The sequence below is a fragment of the Varanus komodoensis genome, unplaced genomic scaffold (assembly GCF_004798865.1).
Source record: "Varanus komodoensis strain SLA01 unplaced genomic scaffold, ASM479886v1 scaffold46_1, whole genome shotgun sequence".
In the NCBI taxonomy this organism is placed as follows: domain Eukaryota; kingdom Metazoa; phylum Chordata; class Lepidosauria; order Squamata; family Varanidae; genus Varanus; species Varanus komodoensis.
The window spans coordinates 1,398,648-1,419,979 of record NW_025336043.1 but is presented as its reverse complement, the minus strand read 5'-3'; the positions used below and the strand labels follow the sequence as shown (position 1 = coordinate 1,419,979).

General features: G+C 43.9%; 1 protein-coding gene across 1 annotated transcript in view; it reads left to right on the top strand.

Annotated features, from left to right (window-relative positions):
* Positions 1–21,332, top strand: part of PIAS1 (protein inhibitor of activated STAT 1) — a 48,683-nt gene that overhangs the window by 14,476 nt on the left and 12,875 nt on the right. Inside the window, exons 2-6 of the mRNA XM_044444812.1 lie at positions 5,515–5,959; positions 16,395–16,479; positions 17,869–17,916; positions 19,465–19,555; positions 20,071–20,205. Of these exons, the coding sequence (XP_044300747.1) occupies positions 5,515–5,959; positions 16,395–16,479; positions 17,869–17,916; positions 19,465–19,555; positions 20,071–20,205 (804 nt within the window). The remainder of the gene's footprint in view (positions 1–5,514; positions 5,960–16,394; positions 16,480–17,868; positions 17,917–19,464; positions 19,556–20,070; positions 20,206–21,332) is intronic.

The window sequence follows — 21,332 nt, the reverse complement described above, 5'->3', positions numbered from 1 at the left end:
GAATTCTGGCTTGCTAAGATTGTAATTTAAGCTACATTTAGTGAGAGGCAAAGAGCTTAAGCTGCTGTAAATGGATCTTCAAATAATGCAAAAACTTAAAGAATGTCATATGGTCATATTTTAAAAACGGAACTGTTTTTTTTAATGGATGGGCTGCATACCTAATGGAGGAAACAAAAAAATTGTTTCTAGTCACTGCATTATCTATGTATGTTTTACTGCCCTGTGTCCCAAGGAATTATATATCTCAATTGCTTTCATTTTGTGTATGATTTTAATGCAGAATAGATCCCTTGATGTAATTGTGTTTTGGAATTCCTCAAAACCACTCCCAAAAGAGGTAAGGAGATGATACCTGGGAGAAGGGCCTTCTTGGCATCCCATCCTTGGGACATTTTCCCCGAGGAGGTGCACCTGGCACCATCCTGGTTTTCTTTTTGGCACCAGGTGAAGACCTTTATCTTCCAAGTATTGCCAGTTTTTATTATATCTGCTGCAATGCTGTGCACTAGCTCTATTTTAACTGCTGTGGGTTGTCGACTTTTGCTATTCCGATGTTTTATTTAACTTTGGTCATTGTATTGTTATTTATATGTTGTTTAATGCAGCTCCGTGATTTAGTGATTCCAGAGGCATTAGAGATACTGCAGACAATTGTGTTCATAGTTAAGTGCTTTTTTTCCATAGGAATTGAGTGATCTCTGTACTTGCTGGTTAAATAATCTGTGTCAAATTGATTAGGGTGCTTTGAAAACATTTTAAAGCACTACCACTAAGACCTGGGTCCCGATTCTCATGTCTTGAGAAGAGCTTCTGGCTGCCAGTTTAGAATCTAAACATTCTAGTTACCAGCAGAAACATTTTTAGGCTCTGGAAGAGAGAAAAGGCTTGCATGCTCTGAAGCATGGTGGGCCAGAGCATTGCACTTCACACCCCTGCTGTTGCAGCTGTGTGTCTCTGGAGAGTCCAGACGTTATGCAGATGTAATAAAATATGCAACTATAAGGCACAGTAAATTGGAATTCTGGGAAAGTAATTTTTGGGATAAGAGGAATAGCTTTTTGTTTTGAAAGAAACACCGTATCATTGACAACGAAATGGCTTTCTCCTAAAGGTTTTAATTGATAAGCTACAACTTGGCCCTGCATAATTTTATTGTCTGATATTTGCCATTCATTAACTATGGATTGCTTTGATTGTGTTCTCTTTCCTAGAAGTTCTTTAAGATAAGCAAGTCTGTGTTTTTTTCTAGAGCTGAAGGGAATATTAAATGATTGGCAATTTTACTATATGTATTTTGGAAATGATGTGGCTCTGGATGTGGCAATATTTTAACTTGTTACTTCATATAGTAAAATATTTTTGTTCTAGGCCACAAATAATATGGTGCTTGTTCACATTAGAAGAAGTCATTGTTTTAAAAAATTGCTCTCTCCCGCCCACCCACCCTTGCATTTTATGTTAGGAGCTAAAAAATATGTTTGGCCTTGCTGGTCATTCAAAAATGCTTCCTGCCAGAACAAATCCTAGACTAGCTAAATACTGGGACTGGGGAGAGGGCAGGCTTCATCTCCTCTTCTTTTCAGGATTTGTGGAAACCTCTGGAACACCTAGTTTGGTAGAGCTGGCTGGTCGTTTACCATGGCAGAAAGGGTAAACAAGAGACCTGAACCTAGAGGAAAGCTTTAAGTTATTAAAATGAAACTTTAGGAATTTCCTAAACGCAGGTTGTTCAAGATGTTCATTTTATGTCCTGGGACCGTGGCAAGGACCTTCTGCATCAACCGTGCTGAGATGAATGGGAGCAGATCAACATCTTCCAACTAAAAAGAAGTTTATGCAAGCCCCTTTGGGGAAAAAAGTCCCATGTTTGTGCATCGGTCCCACTAATTTCGGTTAGGAGAAGTTAGTGATGGATTGTAACTGTTTGTTAAGTATAAGCAGTAAGTAATAGTTTCAGTACTTTGGAGGCACCATAAATGAAGTCCTAACTTGCCCTAAGTCAGGGATTCCCAACACCATGTTCAAAAGCTCTAATTTTCCTGCTCCCTTCAAAAAAATTGTTTTTTAACTTTGAAAATGTTAGGGAGGTCTCCTGTTCTAGCCTTTACCCCTTTGCCTTCCTGTTTTCTCCCTCCCTCCCAGCTTCTTGCCTGTCCCTCTCCCATGCCTCTTTTCAGCCCAGTTGTGTCTATCCATGGAGGCCATTTTGTGGTGGTGCCCTCAGGAATTTCCTAAATGTGCCTGTGGGTCGAAATCTTTGAAGAACCTTGCATCACACCATCAGGGCCTGATGGATTTCCCTTGGCAAAGGTCTAGACCAGGGGTCGGCAACCCGTGGCTCCGGAGCCACACGTGGCTCTTGAACCCCTCTGCTGTGGCTCCATCGCTCAGAAGACGCGCTGGCACAGCCGCTGATCTGCTCCAAGCGCCACTCAGGAATGCAGTGCTAGCTAGTTAAGTAAATCATAAGCAAGCTCCATTCCTCTGCTAAACAAGCTTCCTGCAGGCTCTCCTGTTACACAAAACTGAAAGATTCTCTTTGTCCCAATGTAATCTCCTTCATCTGAATGTTAAAAACTGCACTTGGGACCTGTCACAATTCACAGCACTTGACTGTTTATCTGCTAATCAGTCACTAAACACACCTCTATCTCCAGCACAGATTTACTGAGCTCCCCCCCCCCCCCCCCCGGCCAACCATGGATAAATCTAAGAAAAGAAAAGTTTCTGAAGAAAACCAAACGTTTGATGGTACCTGGGTAAATTCATTTGCTTTTACTGCTGATGAACTTACGGGGTTTGCTGTTTAATGCATGCAGCCCTTTAGCACTGACTTTGACTCTTCAGGAAGCTGGTCTCCTATTCAAAATACATGAAAGGAGTCCTACTAGTTTATAATGTAAGATTAAAAATAACAGTGTTTAGTGACTGAACAAGAGCTGCAGCTAAATCATAATGAAGATATACATAGTATTAAGGTAAAAAACCAATATATGCAGTGCTATCTTCATTTTAGATGTCAAAAGGGTTTTGCGGCTCCCGGTGTTTTCTTTTGTGTGGGAAATGGGTCCAAATGGCTCTTTGAGTGTTCAAGGTTGCCGACCCCGGCTAGACGCTCTGGTTGCCAATCTCGTGGGGATGAGGGAGTGGAGTGTACAGGGAGCAACATGTGGAAGAAGGGAAATGTGTGCGTATCAAAATGAAGATAAGCCCTCAGGCCAGAACACGCTTTCAAGCCATGGGTGATGTAGGGAACGTTTGGAGTCAGGAAGAGGGGAAAAATATCCTGTGTGAGCCAGCATGAAATAAAAGGAATCCTGGAATTCTTGTGGGGAATGAGTTCAAATCACCCAGCTATAAAGAGATGAGGCAAAACAACCCTACAGGAAGGAAAATCCATTGCCTGGAGACACCTGAAAATTACCTTACATGAAAAACCTAGGAAACACAACGTAAATATGGCACAAGTCCCCATGCCTCACAGGGATCTCCAAAAGGGCCACTTCCTGGAGATTTTTCTGCCCATCTCGTTGTTTCAGCCTGTTCTACAGCCATTCCAAGTGTCGGAAGCTTCATAGGCACCTTGGTTTTTCTAACCCGAACCCCGATTTTTACCCTGCCCCTCAGAGAGGGCTGAAGTCCCCATGCATCGCATCTCAGTATAATAGTCCCAAACTGGGCCTCTTTTATGCCTTGGTGCTATTCTCAGTTTTCTCCTTCAGGGAGATAATGATATGGTACACCTAGGCTATGCTTTATTTTATATTTTTATGTTATAACATTTTTGTTGTGAAGAAGTTTTATGTGATCTCTGCAGGAACAAAAAGCCAGGTAAAACCAAGCATATGTGATAATAACGTCAGGATAGAAAAATTGCCTGTTCATCTTTCAGGAAACTCTGGAAGAGCATGACCTTGTGAATGTATTTCTGGAATTTATTTACCAAAATATTGAAAGATTGCATGAATATAAAGCCTTATGCCTACATAATGAAAGCTTATTTTCCTTACATTATAACCAAAAGGTTATTCATTATGAATCTTAAAAACTATGATTAGATAGGCTTTTTCTTTAAAATTGTTTTATTTTTTTTTAAATGGTTTTAATTTTTTTTTAAATCATTTTTTTATTCACCCTGCAGAAAACTTACCTCTTACCCAGAGAAACAATAGTTAAGGTCATCAAGCAGCAATCAAGCACTTTCCCACTAGTATATTCCTGGAAATTTCCCTTAGCCACATGTTCAGAGAGAAATATGCCCAGTACCTGAGTTAAGAACCAGTTCCGTTCCTGAGATCGTCTTTAAAGTCAAATTTGTATGTAAGTCAGATCACGTGTATAAAAATCAGGTAAAACACTTAAGAATACTTCCATATCCACCAAAGCAGCTTAAACATAATACAGCATTTTAAAATTGAGTAGAATACATTAATTATAAATAACTACAGGTACTGGAGAAGGTTGGGTAGTGTGTATGTGTGTGTGAGAGAGAGAGAGAGTCCGAGTGTTGAACAACCAAAATCTAACACTTTCCCAGTGAATGATGGCATCTCATCATTCTCTGATGATTTTATTATTTCCACATTGATTGTGATTGTCTTTATTTTCTCCGACACATTGCCTGCATTTGCATTGGATTTATGCTTTGGAGGCATGGTTACAAACCAAATGCAGTACAAAATTACAGAAGGCCACACTAACTCCACGTGATTCGAAACACACTTGCTTGGATGCACTAGTTTTTCATCCGCATACCGCTGCAGAAGTGGTCCTGCCTTTTCCGCTCACCTCTTCCCCCCCCCCCTTCCTCTCCTTGGTGCCTGTGTGCGCCTGCTTGCTTGCCCCTCGCCTCGTGCCACCGACGGGCACCCACTTGCCACTCAGGGGTGAGGCAGGACTTCTGGCTTTACTCATTCGTAAGTGGGGGTTGTTCTTAACTCAGACATCCGTAACTTGTGGACTGGGTGGTGGTGTAAATAGAAAGGGCTTAGAAAGGGGACTCTCCTCTGCACACACAAGCTCTTAATTCAGGTTCTGCTGCTACAGGACAGGTACTGTCCTCCGCTATCAGTCTCTCTCCCTCTCTGTTAGGCAGGAAGCTCTCTCTCTCCTTAGAAATCCAGGGTACGTTTGGGATGCAACAGGTGTATTTGCTGTCTCGACAACCTCAGGTTAAAAGGTTGTGCCTTTCTATATTTTTCTGATGAATAAACTTTCTACGTGCTGTGTGTGTTTGCATGAGTGCAACCCAGGGCTTGGTTCTCTCTGCCTGTGGGCATTAAACCCTGGCAAAAGTTCCCAAAGCTTTCGAGGCAGTCTGGAGGCTATGTGCTTCTTTTGAGGCGTATCGCTCCCCAAGATTACCTGGCGTAACTGAAGGCGGTCCTTGAGGTGCCCAAGATGTGGCCATCCTGGCGGGACCTAACTCTCCCTTCATCCCCAGTGAGAGCCCATGTGCGTTGTTGGTGCTGCGTTCATAACCATTGTCTTGCCTTTGTGTTTGTCTTCAAGCAAATGGTGATGAGCCTTCGAGTTTCTGAGCTGCAAGTGCTTTTGGGATACGCAGGAAGGAACAAGCACGGCCGCAAACACGAACTCCTTACAAAAGCCCTGCATTTGCTCAAGGCCGGCTGCAGTCCTGCTGTCCAAATGAAAATCAAAGAACTTTACAGGCGGCGGTTCCCTCAGAAAATAATGACGCCTGCGGACTTGTCCATCCCCAGTGTCCACTCAAGTTCCATATCGGCCACTTTGTCGCCATCCGCCATTCCTCAGCTTGCTTACGATGGCCACCCCGCAACATCGCCATTGCTCCCTGTTTCCCTCCTGGGACCTAAACATGAACTGGAACTGCCCCATCTTACCTCAGCTCTCCACCCTGTTCATCCAGACATAAAACTTCAGAAGCTTCCCTTTTACGACTTGCTGGACGAACTGATAAAGCCAACCAGTTTAGGTAAGGTACTAATGCTGTTCATTCTTACAGATGCTCTCATGCCACACGGAGAAATGGGGAATCAGTGCAAGGTATTACCCCTTTCCTCCTCGGGAAAACAGGAACAGAAGTTCCATTGTTAGTCCAGTCTTTATCCAAATGCTGCATTGATGTGAAGAGGAGAATCCCTCAAGGACACATTCCCCCTTGCAGAGGTTTATGGAGAAAGGCAGGATTGCTAACAGAACGCTTTTAAGTTACTGTGAGTGTAACTTAGGACAAACATTTCACCCAGAGATGGTTTTAATTGTTTTTTTTTTGTTTGGATACCATGTCACATTTCTTGAATATACCTGTTCCTTAATCCATATGAAGAGGAGGCAATTCTCTCATAAATTTAGTCATTATGCACAAACTTAAAGCATGCCATTTATTCTCCAAATAAGGGTTTACGGGAAGCATTGTTATACAGTCTTGTGATTAATCCAAGAGATACAAGTGGCTGAGTTCTTAAAACAGTGATACGCATTTGGATCCATTAATGTAGCCTTTCCTGTACCTCTGTAGCATTTACCAGCAAAAGTTACCTATCCCCTTGTTTTAGTCCTTTGTGGTGCCCTTCTGTTTTATGAAAATTCTGTCACCTTGAGGAGATTCTTACCTACCACAGGAGACTGGGAAAGTGTCCATTCTCAAGCCTTAATTAATCTTTTTGCAGGAGTTGGACTTAACACTGCAGTCTTGGACTCAAGATGTTCCTTACAGGGGTTAGAACTGTTTCTATCAGAGACTCTATATCAAGCCTTTTCATCTTGCCGTAGCTCTTCGGTATCTCAAGTTTAATTGCTGTGGAGTTTACAGGTCTCTAAAAGGACTGCCCCCTCCCCATGAGCTATTGGAAAATGTTGTGCAGGCTTCAGATAATGTCACAGACACTACAGTAGCTTGCTGACAGGAGTGTCCTACTATTTTTGCAGGTTTTGTCTTGCATATGTGTAATTTTTCCTGCATAAGAATAAGAAACCTGCAGAAGCCTATGCCTCCGTGTCGTGGAGTGAAGAGGCTAAAGTAGCTTTTCTCTTTTTTTTTTCTCAGCCTGTTAGGTCACTTGCCTGTTTCCAGTAGCAACCAGAGACTGATGCCTGGTCGCTATTCTGTGCTGTTGGCCAGGACTGGATTGTAGTAAAATCTGAATTCTCGAGTTTATGATATCTAAAAAAACGCCCTTCAGTCGGTACAAGACGGAAAGATAAGGCAGAACTACTAGTACTCCCTTACAAGATGTCAGGAAGCAGAACTATTTTATAGTCCAGATTTGGCACGGAGGCCCTCATGCTTGAAAAAGCACTTCCTAGGAGATGGATGTGCAGATAAGCATTCATCAAGCTTACACTGGTTGCCACAGTTTATATTGGAATGTGAAACTTTCATTGAAATACTTTTCAGAAGTACTGGTTTGCATTCTGTTAATATAAGGGGCCCCAGCACGTGTTCTGTGGGAATTTCTGGTGGCACCTTCCAAGCTTCCCCTTTGTCCCTTAAAAACAAACAAACAAACAAATGGAAAAATTAGTATGCTCTCTTTTCTCTCCCTTTCTAGCTTTAAGATTTGCTCTATCCCTTTGCCTTGCATCTTCCTTTTTCTACCAGCCTCCTGCTTTGATATTTCCTTCCCCTCCCACCTCTTTATTTTGCTTTTGGCTAGCCAGATCCCACTGCAGTCATCATATGACTCAAAATCCTCCATGGAGCCATTTTGTGTGGGTGCCCTGAGCAGATTCTTAAATGCCCAAATGTGCCCATGGGGCCAGAAAGCTTGGGGACCTGTGTTAATGTGTTAGCTGCTTGAGGTATCCTAGCAGAAAGACCCCAAATCTTTTGTGTTTTGAGTCTGCGTAAACTTAGGGTGGGGGATGCTTGTTCACTCTTCAAATGGCTGATGTAAATTCCAGGCACTTGTAACTCTTCCTGTCTGGATTACAGCCAGACCTGCAGGGTGTTTGGCTTTCTTTCATTGTCTCTCTCGGGGCTCCTTTGTAGCATAATTTGAATTTTGATTTCTGAACTCATGTAATGCTATGATTCTGATCTCTTGTTAGTAATAACTGGAAGAGTTGGCTTCCTGTCTCTTGAAAAACGGATAACATGTCCTTATTGCTCTTAAAATGTAGATTTTTTGTCATTGAAATTACATTATTTGAGGTAATACTTTCCCTTTTACTTTATCCAGATTTGCTCAGTTGTGCCTCCCCATATGTTTGGTGGTAGCAAATGTTAATGGCTTAGTAATTCATACATATGTGAATAAGCAATGAGGACGGGTGAGCGAGTGCTAACTGCTTTGAAGTTCTTTACAGGTGGTTTAGCCCTAATATTTTGGATGGCACCATGTGCATAACTTTTAAAAATGTATGCAATGAGCAGTCTGACTCAAAGCATGTACCTTTTCTGATGACTCTGCAGTAGTTAGTATTTTTGGACACCAGCACATAAAAATTCCAGTTATTTGAAAAATAATCACAAAACTCTTCAAAGTTACACATAGTTAATTCCATATTAGTCCTGGCTCCAGATTCATCCAAAACACTTGCAACTTAGACTTTTCGTCTCCCTGCCTCCTCTGCACCCAGTGCTTCCAAGGCTACATAGACTGAAATCAACCGAAGGATTTATACTCCTTCTGGCCCCAGGAGAGCAATGGATAGGCCTGCTTTTCTAATGAGAAGGCAGCAGACACACTCCTGGCTTGGTGGACCATAGCATCTAGGACACAAGTGCTGGACTATTTCTTTAATTGTACCAAAATTATAGCCACTTCTGGTATCCCTCTTTATTGCAAACTGATTAATGGTTTGCATGTTTACTACTTTATACGAGGCTTTAAGTAGGGCCTTTTTCTTCTATTATTCAGACGGGTATTTGCACTCAAAACTATGTAGAAGAAAATATAATTTACAGTGCACTGAAACGGACCTCTTCTTTTTTCCAAAGGTTCTGTTGTGCAAGCTAATTTGTCCTGGCTCTATCGCATAATTGCCTCCCTGTGCAATTGTGCAGTGTAAGTGCTTTTACATTCCTAGCACAGGAAGTAAGCTAGGGACCAGTTTCCAAGGGAGTCCTGTTCCTGTGCCACGGCGGCACCTAATGATGGTGAACAAGCATTACAGGACAGTTTCAATACTGCAGGTAAAAACAGATTAAATGATATGTACATTTTCCGATGCTGAGGTGGTCTCAGATAATTAACTGCAGAAATAACAGTGCTTATACTGATCTTGTAGATGTCTCCCAAGTCCATGTTATTAAAGGAATTCCTATTTTTGCCTGTGATTCTGCTCCAGACTGTTCAAGGGACCATTGGAGAAGCCATCGTAGTTCTTATGCATAAAATTCTAACTTGTTTTTCTTATTTTTTTCTGAGGCTTGCAGAAAAAAATAGGATGGCTTGTTTAAAACAAACTAAGGCGAATCTCCTTTTTTCAAATGCTTTGAGTAATCTAGGCTTGCCACATCCAGATGCTATGTATTTACCTTCTGGTAATGATTGTATCTAAGCCACTTAAGAGTGATTCCACAGCAGGAATGGAAGTGAAACTGATTTCATTTTCCAGATGATTAGAAACACAGACTGATCTGCCAAAGCAGACTTCTCTAATCCTGCACAATTTGAAAGGTTTCCGTGCAGCTAAGCAAATGTTCCATATGGAAACCAAAAAATGCTTCTGCTTAGGCTTTTTGTAAGGGCCATAGAAGGTGATTGCAGATTCCTGGTTGCTGAAGTACCTGCTGACTTTATTAGGATATTTCTACCTTATTCATTTACCTCTGACAAAGACACTCAAGACCTTTACATATAAGATGCAATAACGATTCAGTAATAATACAAGTTACAAAATAAAAAGAGATCTATACAGAAACAGCAGTAAATAGGAAAATAAGGAAAGCCATAATTGGTTCAGATGAAGGAAACGTAGTCCTGTTTCCTTTTTATACAGTGGCCAACTAATTAGAAACCTACAAGTGGGATGTGAGTAGAGCACCAGGTCCCTCAGCAACTGGTGTGCATACATAGGTGCTCAGGCTCCGGTCCTGGAGGTCGCATGCAGCCCTTCGGACTGGCCGCGACTGATAGCCGCATCCTCCTCGAAGGTGTTCCATCCCCTTTTAAAAATAGCCAACTTGGTGACCGTCACGTGGAAGTGGATTCTGCAGTTATACTGTGTACTGCATAAAGGAGTGCCATCTTTTATTTGTCCTGGATCCACCAGTCAACTTCATGGGATGTTGTATTGAATTCTAGTATTACGTGAGCAGGAGGAAAATGTTTCTCTGTCTACTTCTTCACAATAGGCATAATTTTGTACATCTCTGCCATGTCCCCTTTGTTCCTTTTTAACATGAAGCTACATCAGCTGCTGTAACCCTGCTTTACAGGGGGTGCTCCACCCGCTTAATCATTGCAGTCTCCCTTTTCTGAAGCGGTAGCCGGAGCTGAATGTAATATCCCAAGTGTGGTCTCACCATGTATTTAGAGCTGTTGCTGATGAACGGCATAAAGAGGCATAAATAAATCTGTAAAAGTAGGAAAGGGATCTTGCCAGTTCTGTGTTTGATTCCTTTCCTAATTATGCCTAATGTGGTTTTTGCCTTTTTACACCAGCTTTCACACCTGGTCCACAGTTGCATCGAGGTGTCTCCTACAACCCCAATATCCCTTTCTTGGCCAGTCACCGCTAGCTCAGATCCCATGATGTACGTGAAACTGAGACTCCTCCACATACAACTCTAACCCTTGGACGGAAAAGAGACTTACAGGAAGGTCTTGCTAGGGGAGCTTTCTGGGAGGTCACCTTCCTATGGAGGGAAGCCATTCTTTAAGTATTCTGTTCTTCACCTTTAAAGATAACAACTGGCCCCCTGAATTTTCCTTGGAAACAGAGAAAAGGCAGTGGCACAGGTGCAGTAAGTGGAGACCATGCTTTCAGGCCTTAGAGTTGGTCAGCACTGCTGTAAAAGTATTTTGAAGTTGCAGAAGTTTTGGAATGGTCTTCAGGAGCAGGTCCTCACAGAGCATGTTACAGTGCTCCAGGTTAGATATAACTAAGCCATGCATGGCCCTGGCCCAGTCGCTTCTCTCTGAGAAGGTTCCTCAGTTGGTGGAACTCTGCAGGATATTGCACACCTGGGGTCAGTAACATCTGATGCCCTCCTGAAGTTGGATTGCGACTCCCATAAGCAGAGGTGGTGTTAAGCGGCAGCCCATTAGGGCCGGTACCCCAAATATTTAATCTGGAATCCTTGATCTGCTCCACTATCTGCTATTGGTGGGCATTTGCTGCACGAATGGCCCGGAAGGCCTGGTGTTGTTGGTGACCCCTCCCCAAAGTACCTGGCTTTTTGCCCACCTGTGCTTCACCTCTTGCTGCCTCCTCCAAATCTTTCTGAGTTTTTTTCCCCTGAAATGAAATGCTGCACTTTTTTCAATGTTTTTAGGAGGCAGGAAACTGGACAGCCCTCTGAGTGGGTTGGTGTGACTTGGTGTCCTGCAACAGCAGGGGGTTGGACTGGATGGCCTTCAGGGCCCCTTCCAGCTCTACTATTCCATGATTCTATGAGGATCCTAAAGACGCACAAAACTTCTGAGCATCTATCAGTCAGCATGTGCACATTTTTTTTGTCCTGTGGACATGAGCCCTGGATCTTTTTGGTACCTAGCTGTACCCCTGCCCATGAACACTGACCTTAGCCCTCTGCTGGGTGGGGCTTATTGGTGTTGTAGTCCAAACTATCTAGAGGGCATCAGTTTGACTAATCCTGTCATGCATACATGGCCAAAATTGCACTGGTGCCCCTTGGCATGATTTTCTGTGATTTGTCGTCCAGAAAGGACTGAAGTTGCGAAGAGATTAAATCCTGGCTAACTTGCTTTATCTACTAACATGTAAGATGACACTTTCCAATGTCAGATGGCCACTGACCTGACCTTTGGTTTTGGTTGGCCAAAGTCACTATAGAAGTACTATATTGTATTTGATTTTTATTAAATTAACTATTGGTGTCTTCACATTTCATGGAAGAGTTATGGAGCAGGATTGCCAGATAATCAACTGTGTGAAGGTCAGAAGAAACTCATTGTTGGTATATGAAGATCTTGGCTGGATTTGGAAGCATAAACAGCTGAGAACAAGCAAGTTGAAACACGTTACTCTGAGTTAGACAAGTTTGATCACTCTGCCTTGACTGCTTATCACTAAGAATGACTAATATTAAAATATTTCAGAGGAACAGAACAATTACGGTCGTCGTATTATCAGTCACACCCTGTTCTTTGTAGCCAGAATTAATTTGCAATTTAATGTGTGTTAGAATGTAAAATTATAGTTTCAAATCCTAAAGCAGCCTTCTCCAACTTGCTGCTCGCAAGATGTGTTGGATGACATTTCTCAAAATTCCCAGTGCATGTGGCTTTGACACATTACCAGTTTTATAAATCTATCCAGTAAATCTATACAATATTTGGGTATTAGGTGTCCTGGAATTAAATAAGCCCAATTTCAGAAAATTGAATGAAAATACAAGTGAACAGGAGGTTAAACCTTTCTTGATTTAGGTGTGTTGTGGCGGTTAAGGTTAGTGTACTTTAACTACAGTTTGTTTTTTTTTGACACAGATTGTTCAGTTTATGAACAATTACTTTATTTGGGTAGGGGAAAAGGTTAAGAATTAAATTCAAGGAATGTGAAAACCCAAAAGAAGATGACTTGATAATCTCATTTGAAAAAAAGAAGCAGCAAGGGTGTTTCTCCTGCTTTATTTTTCTTTACAAGTACAGCTTGAGGGCCAAGCCAAGAAAGGGGGAATTGTGAGCACAAATGCAGGTGGACTAGTAAGCCAGGCCAAAAGATGGAAACCCCAGTGCAATCATCTGCCCCGGTCTGTGATTCTGGGATACCTCCAGGATGAAATCCAGAACTGCCATATTAAAGCGAGACTGTGGGGCCGTACTGAACAGATGCTTCCCGTGGCTTGTGTCGTCCACTTCGGCCTTCCAGTGCTTCATGGGTGGGACTACTCAATTTAAGAGTGTCTCCACCTCCAGACCATTTTTTGAGCAGATGCCAGTTTCAAGGCTCTTACTTGTGAATGCTGGATTTCTCTACAAAGAGCAACTCCATTCAGAGGAAACTCCTGATGTTCTGCCAACCTGCCCCAAGGGTCCGTGGCAGATAATAGAAGTTGCACCGGAAATGGTAAACTGGTTTATATAGGCTTCTGTAGTTGAGCAGATTTGGTGCAGTTAGCCACTGTCAATCACTGTTGCTGGTGCAGTGTGTCCTGTCACATCATCTGAAATATATCTGGGTGCAGCAGATGGTACGTGTGAATTGTGGTACCATTGCGCTTCCCTCGAATCAGTGCATCTCCTACTTGAATAGCTGTATAACACTGTGTTCTCGCTTTTTAATATAGCTTTCTAAGGGAAAGAAACACAATCTATCAATTCAGCAAAAATACATTCTCTTTTTAAATAAGGCAGAGTTTATTGTAGCATGAAAGCTATCCAGCAAATAGTTTCTTCAAGATTTATTTTATCCTTCGTCCTCGCAGTAAGCTCTTAATTATTTAGCAATGGCCAATTTGCGAGGGAAGATGGAAAGCTTTCCTAACTAATAAATTGAGCTGATGACCATTGAAACCGAGTGCTGCTGCCTGCTGTAAGCTGAATCACACCGTGTTCATCAAAAGCGATGGGGGAACATTCCTGAATGGATATCTGAGGGGAGCATTTTCCAGCCCAGCAAGGAATATTTTACAGGAGAAAGTATATAGCCTCTGGCTGCTACCAAAAGAGAAGAGAGCATATTAATATATTTTCCTAAAGCTAAATGAAATGGGAGACATCCAGCACTGCCTCAGTAAACTGTGGCATCAAGGGTGTTAAAGATTTTCCCCCCATAGGTTCATATTACACGCATAATTAGACTTCAGACATTTTTCTTCTCTAGCTACAATTGCATCTTTTAACCCCAATCTTAAATGTACGTAGTTTACATAAATTTACATACACATCTAACATCTTTTGGGGAATCACGCCGCTCTCTTTCCTATACCGCACCAAGCCTGTGCATTTGTACTTTTCACATGTGTGTACTGCAATATGCCTAAAAAAGGGGGGCTTGCGTAATCCAGAGGGCACAGTGTAGGGCTTGAGCCAGAAGGATGTTCGGTTCACAGCCCTCACTGTGCGACCTTGAGCCTGTTGTCCATTAAATTGCGTACTTCCTCCATAAATAAGTATTTCACAGTAATAGAAATGTGGTCTGTTAATACCTTACTTTTTATTAGCCAGGTCCCCAAAACAGGCTGCAGTGTTAAAGGATAAGCAATAGCAGCGCCTGAATCCTTCTCATTCCTTCTTCTGGCTATAAAAGGACTTCTTGGGCATTTCCCCAGGAGGATTGCTTTTGACTCGAGCATACTGGCTACCTTCCATCTTGATGAATAATATATTTTTATAACTGAAAATTTGGCTTATTTTCAGTTCCCTCTTACAACAAGGAATATGGTTTTTGCTTTCACTTCCCGTAAAGGACGCCGCTTGCCAGCTCACCTTTATCTAAACCTTTGCTTGTGGAATGGTGGGGTCTTGATCCCGGGATGCAGGTTGTAAAAGCCTTATGGTAGTCATGAATGATCTGAAAGAAGAGCCTTGTAATAGTTTGGCTCCAAAAGGGGTGTATCTGGTATTCTATTACTCTGCCTTTCACTGAGGCTAGCTAAGAGAGGAAAACATTTTCGTTTCTAGTGAGACCTTTTTTGTATTTTATTAAAGTATCTTATTGGTCAAGTTTACACCATCCCTTTTTGTACAGCCAGCTCTTTGTTGACTTGTACCATCAGAACTTGTTTTAACTGGTATTGGAACTGATAATATGCACTCAAAGCCTCACTCTGAATCAGAAGATCTGGGAATTTGGGTTGTAATCAGCATACTGTGAATTAATTGGTAGGGTTCCGCATTCTAAATTAGCAGGGAATAAAATTGCTGAAATAATACATCCAGACAGTTCAAAATGGGTTTCATGCAGAAAAAAGCAGTTTAAGGAGCTGTCTTAAAAATCCTGAATGACATGCAGACTGTGCCAGGGATGATAGAAATCAGTGATTTACATAGATGTCGTTTTTTAGATTACAGTGTTGAACTTCAAAACAACAACGACTATCGCTTTCTTTTTAGATACAGTCTACTTAATATTGGATGTCAGTAGAAGCATGTTAACCGTATAGTTAGTGTCTAAACTAAATTGATGCCTTCTTCATATGGAGGTAAAGGAAGCAGTTTTATGTACAAGGAGAACCAATTTGATCACTTCTCAAATGTCAATATTTTTAACCTACCACATCTAGGCATTTTATTTGCAGCAGATGAAAATAAACATCTGTAATCTACCCAGGAACTGTTATACCTGTCTTTGACCTAGCAGTCATGGGCATTTAATTAATGTATTTATTAATTTCTGTACTCCCCAATAGGCAAAGCTCTCTCAGTTTTATTTGGTACTTTGTTTTTTGACTGTGGGGTGCAATCAAGGTAGAGTGAAGCAGAAACATGTAACTCTGGAACCAGGACACATTTGTCCAGATCCCTATATTACCACATAGCCAATGCAATATCACACATGTTCTGTTCTGAAGTATTACTGTATTGAGTGGAGCCCCTGTTTTCTCCTGGATATCGCGCTTTGGTCACTTTCTTGACTTTGGAAAACATCTGGTACTTTTTTCCACCTCGGATGTGAGGAGTTGGAGCTCTGATACCCAGCCTCAGAATTGGAACTGGGAATCCAAAAACTCTGGGGTCTCTCAGATACTGGCCAGGGGCCAGTAAATTACCGATTTTAAATTAATTAATCGGTAATTTAAATTGGCTTGATTTAAACCTGCCCATTCTAAACTGTTCCATTTTACCTCATAGCATCCAGCTTAGAATTACCAGTTACAATAATGTTTTGAAATGTCTCTGGCCTCTTAAAGTTCATTGTGTGGGTGTACTCCTAAGATTCATCTGTTCTTAAGATTTTTCCTTTAAATTATCTTTGTCAAATTCTCCTTTTCTGAATGGCTAACTTTGGCAGTTCCTTGTGAATTTATTTTCTCAACCTTGGAAAGTATCTTTGGAAGCAGACCTTCGTTTCTTTTGAACGGAAAGGTAAGAATTAATCTTTGAGAGAAGCCTCTGTTTCTAGTAAATTTGTGAAGCTGTGAATCTTCTTCCTGATTATAGGTGAAACCTGAACCAAAGGTAAATCTTCATAGATTTTTAGATGTGGCTGTAGAGACTCCCATACATATTTTCCAAAAATGTGGATAAAGTGAGTCTTCCTCTTGCTTGAATAAATGTCTTCAGATGGCCTTATTTAGTCCATATGCTCAGTCTTCTCTTTTCTTCCCACAGCCTCAGATAACAGCCAGCGGTTTCGAGAAACCTGCTTTGCATTCGCCTTGACTCCGCAGCAAGTGCAGCAGATAAGCAGTTCCATGTAAGTTCTTGTGATCTTTAAGTACTATTTAAACGCTAAAATACCTTAAGAAACACACAACTGCAGTATTGCAAATTGTGTGTGGCAAGTGTTAAGGGGCTTAAGAAAGTGATGTGGGCTGTGGGGGTTCGGTTGCATTGGCCCAGTTTTCAGCGGGGTTTGGGGATGCTGGTCACGTGCTTAGTCATGGTCAGCCGTGTCTACCGAAAGCCCCCTTTAAAGGGAACCTCGAGTTTGGACAGGTAGCTGTCAAATCCATTTTCCCCCCAGAAAAGGTGTGTGTCGGGGGATTGGCGCTTTTGCACTTTCCCTGGAGTCTTGGGGGGAAAGTGCAGATTGGGCCTCACCCTGAAGATGGTTCGGTGTCATAAAATGGGAGTAAATCACACTAAATTCGTTCCCAAGATCACTTGACAGCTCACCTTCTGACAGATTCCCTCACTTGCACAAATGCAGCAGCGATGATGATGATGAAGAAGAATTTATTTGCACACATCTTTGCACATTTTAATCATCCTGCCAGCCACTAATAGACCCTCCAGGGTGGTCCTCAGTCACTTTGAAGGGGCTGCCTGTGTTCATCCAGATGGTTTTTGTGATCCGGAGAGGGAGAGGGAGAGGAAAAGTTCAGAAAGGCTGTGGGGAGCTGAAATCACCTCAGGATTACCGGGAGAGAGCAGCAAGGCAGCGCCGCCCAGCCGTCAGTTGCTTTGCCACTTGTGGGGGGCCAGCGCTGGTGGATGCCCGGGCCGTTTGGCCAGAACAGCAAGGCGTTTTGCAGCTTTTGCCAAGTGAGGAGTCAGCTGATTCCTGGTACCCGCAGTGGGGAGGGTTGCCCGGATTTGGGTGACACCACAGCCCATTGTGCATACAAGCAGCCGAGCATAAGCCATGGGTTGTCAGGGTTGTTCCCTCGAACAAGCCACCCTGTCGGAATCGGTCTCAGTCGCGCGACGTACATACACAATGGGCAGCATCTCAAGATGGGTTTCCCTGGCCTATGCAGCCAGTCCCTTTCTGTTCCCTTGCACATGGTTGGCACATGGAAACCCTTTAGAGTTCATTGCCCTCAGGTATCTGGAGTGATGCCTAGAGGCACGGGCCTAAAGCTGACTTGAATGTTTTAATTAATTTCCATCATGTGTCGTACTTTCATTATCCGACAAAGCAATGCAAGTTACTGGAAATACAGCAGAGGTTGCTTGCCCCAGAATTGTGACGTTCAGGCACCCTGGAGAGGCTGGATTGGCCAGGTGGGATGGTGCGAGCCAGGCCGCTTGTCCGGGCAGCGTGTCAGCAAAGGCCGGGGTATCTTTTTAACATCCCAAGCCTCTAATGCTCAAATCTTTGGTTGCCCCATCTTTAACCTTTCTCTACTCTCTTTGCCAGGGACATTTCTGGAACAAAATGTGACTTCACGGTGCAAGTCCAGCTAAGGTATTGCTTTCCTGTCCTCTAATACCCAAACTGGCAGAGCACCCCCCTCCCTCTTATGTACCAAGAAAAGCAGAAATCTGCAACCTGTACAGATTTTGCAGCCTGTGAATGTCTGCATACATAAGTGCGTATCGCATGACTGTTTCCCAAGATTGTGAAAAGAAACCAGCGCTTTGGGACTGGCTTTTCCCTGCCTTCCCCAGTAGGACAGGGAAACAGACATGGGAGCTTTCTTCATTATTTCCGGTGCTCTTTTTACTTTCCTGTGGCGGGAGAAACGCCTGTGCCTTTGCTTAATTTGTACCTGTCCAGCCAAAGGAGGACTTGTGCTTGTGCGTGTTTGCACTCCCCGCAGCAGAGGGGCCCCTGCAACGTTGGGAGTGCTGGATGCCGCCAAGTGGGCATTTCTAAATGATCAGTGAGCTCGAACGTCCCCAAGAATTATGCCATTTCCTGTGGGTTCTGCCTCTCTGGTCTTGGCAAAGGAACTGCATCTGGCATGCTTCCTCACCTCACTAGCCTGAATCGTATGTGCTTCTTCCCCAGTTGCTCTCCCCACCATGAATCAATGCCCCTGTTCTCTAGATTCCATAAAAGCAGACACAGGGCAGCATTTCCACTGAACAGATTTCTGCGTAATTCTGCTCTCAGCCTAGCTACTTCAGCCTATCCGTTCATCCCCACGGTTTGTATTTCGTGGTGGGGGAAACCGAACATTCCTTCCGTCCCCCTCATAGGCCACGTGGAGATGGCATCGCATTTGTTTGGGGCATGGGATTACTTTCACCTTGGTGTCTGTGAAAGGGAAGTGGCAGCTCCTTCCAGTGAATTATACAACACCTGCCCTTTTTGGCTAGTGGCTTGCGTGGCCAGGTGCCCTAACTTTGCTTGTGCTCTGTTGAACAAGCAGTATTGATAATGGGTGGCGGGGGGGGGGGGGGAGATAGCATTGGAATCTGCTTCACTGGAATGTGACCGCAGGAACTGCTGTAACTTGGGAGAGCTGCTGCAGCTCTGGAGGTGGAAGAGGACCGAATGGGAAAGAATATCACTGGGTGTGAGGTTGAGGGTTTTAAGCAAAGCTTCTTTCAGACCAGGGCAATTCACTTCAGAGGCGCAGTCACCCCAGTCCAGTGCATGCATGAAGCAGTCCTACCTCTCTGGCAGGACAGTCAGCCTTCTTTGACACCCCACGACTGAGTGCGCGGTGGCATTTGGTTCTGCGCAGAGGGTGCATCGCAGAGTGATTCTGTTGCACATACCATGGATGCCCTCTGTTGAAATGAACAGGGAAGCCTCTCGATAAGGCAGGGATACGCAAACCTTCTGTTTCGGAGAAAGGTGCTTGTCGAAGGTGCCATAGGTCCTGAACACTTAGCAGTGGGTTGCAAAGTAGGGTTGATGTAGCGTCCCTTCCAGACTTCCTCTGACACCTTACTGGGTCATAGTTAACCACTATGAAAAGGCACAGCTCCCCATCATTTGACCTTCACAAAAGCCCACGCACGGCATTTCATATAAACATCGTCCATCTTGTCTTGTCTTTAGGTTTTGCTTATCTGAAACCAGTTGTCCACAGGAAGATCACTTCCCGCCAAATCTGTGTGTGAAAGTTAATGGAAAACCGTGTAGCCTTCCTGTGAGTATTCCCAGAATCTGACCACTGTGATGGAGCAGAACACCGGCCCACATATCGGGCTGCGTAGTGATAAGTTGAGCTGAATAATTTACAGCATCCCTTTCAGTGGCTTCGTAGCTCAAAGGTGCAGCAGGTGGCATGCGGGAGAAGCGCTGTGGCTTCTGTTTCCCATTAGGCTGCTTCCCAGCCCCTCCGCGGCATGGATCAGGGTCTGGGGAGATGAAACGAGCTCGGGGTGCAAGGTTTTGAGAGGGACTTTCCACCATTCCCCTTGCCCTGTTTTCTGCTCTGAGAAGACTGGGCGAGACGGTTGTGTGTGGGGCGGGGCTGGTTGCGGCTTTCTGGCCATGGTGGGCTTGGGCGATAGGGGAAGAAGGGAGAAGGGCTGAAGACTGGATCTTGAGATAAGGCGGGGCAGGATGACCTGCTTGGGCGCAAAAAAAGATAAAGGGCGGAAGCAGTTTTGCATGTGTAGTGTTTTCATAACGGTGATGGTGTGTGTTGTGGCGTTCCAGGGCTATCTTCCACCAACTAAGAATGGGGTTGAACCAAAGCGACCCAGCAGACCAATCAACATCACTTCGCTTGTTCGACTATCCACAACAGTACCAAACACAATTGTTGTCTCATGGACAGCAGAAATCGGACGAGTGAGTAACGTTCTTCTGTACTGGGTTCGTTGATAGGGAGAAGACGACCACACACAGCTAGGGACACGGTGGGCAGGTGCACTCCTGGTATTAATAGTTTTTTCAGGCATTTTATGTACTGGCCAGGTCTTAGTCCTGTTTGAGACTTGGGAACAGGAATTTGATTGCAGTCTATCAAAAAAAGTGCGGAGGTTTTGCACACTGAAAGATTGGACACCGAAACACTAGATGACTAGCCAGGAAGTGGGGCGGAGGGAAGGCTGGACGTGCAGAGCTTTCAGGTAACACAGTTAAGCCCTGGAACAGGCAGGGCCTGGTGCTTTGTCTCCATAGCACCACGAGGTTAACGCTCAGAGTCGATGTTAGCACTGGCCGGATTGCCATAGGCAGCGAGGAAAGCCATCCAGGGCCAGGGTGGACAGCCTCAGGCTCTACAGGTGCTTTGCCCAGCAGCTCCCCTCATCCTTTCCTTATGGCTATGCTGGCCACAGTTGCTGAGTTTTAGGCCAGCATACCTGGGGGCTGCAAGTTGCCTGTTTTGTGTAGCCAGGTGGAGGAGTGGTGGGTCATCCCATTCCTTGGCTGCCAGCCCATGTGGTTTCTGTACTGGCAGGAGGAAGACAGGAGCTCTCCCGGCAGCCCGCACCACAACTTGGTGGGCTGCTGGATGAGGGACAGAGAGCTTTGCCCTTCTGCCAGCCTCCCTGGCATTTCTCCTCTACACATCTGTGTGATAAAGGCAGATTTGTTTTAATGACCCTCTTCAGGCTGCCATAAGCAACACGTGCTCATTCTGTTGAGGAAGTGTTGTGTGGCATATGGGAACGGCCATCCTAAACACACTTACCAGGGATCACCCCCCCTTTGACAGGAACGGGCTTGACTTCTGAGTGAACATGCACAGGCATTCTCTGTAAACCCCCATAGCCTTTAAGATGCCGCGAGTGTATATTAGCTTTTGTTGCCACGGGCTCAAATGGACATCCCTCTGGTATTAGTCGTTATTTCTATCAGGTGCCATAATTACTAATCATGCAATTCCATTTGGGACTTTAAACCCTGGATTTCCAGTCTTTATCAACCCAGTTCAAATAAAGAGATAGCCTTGTCAGCCCAGCTTCCACACT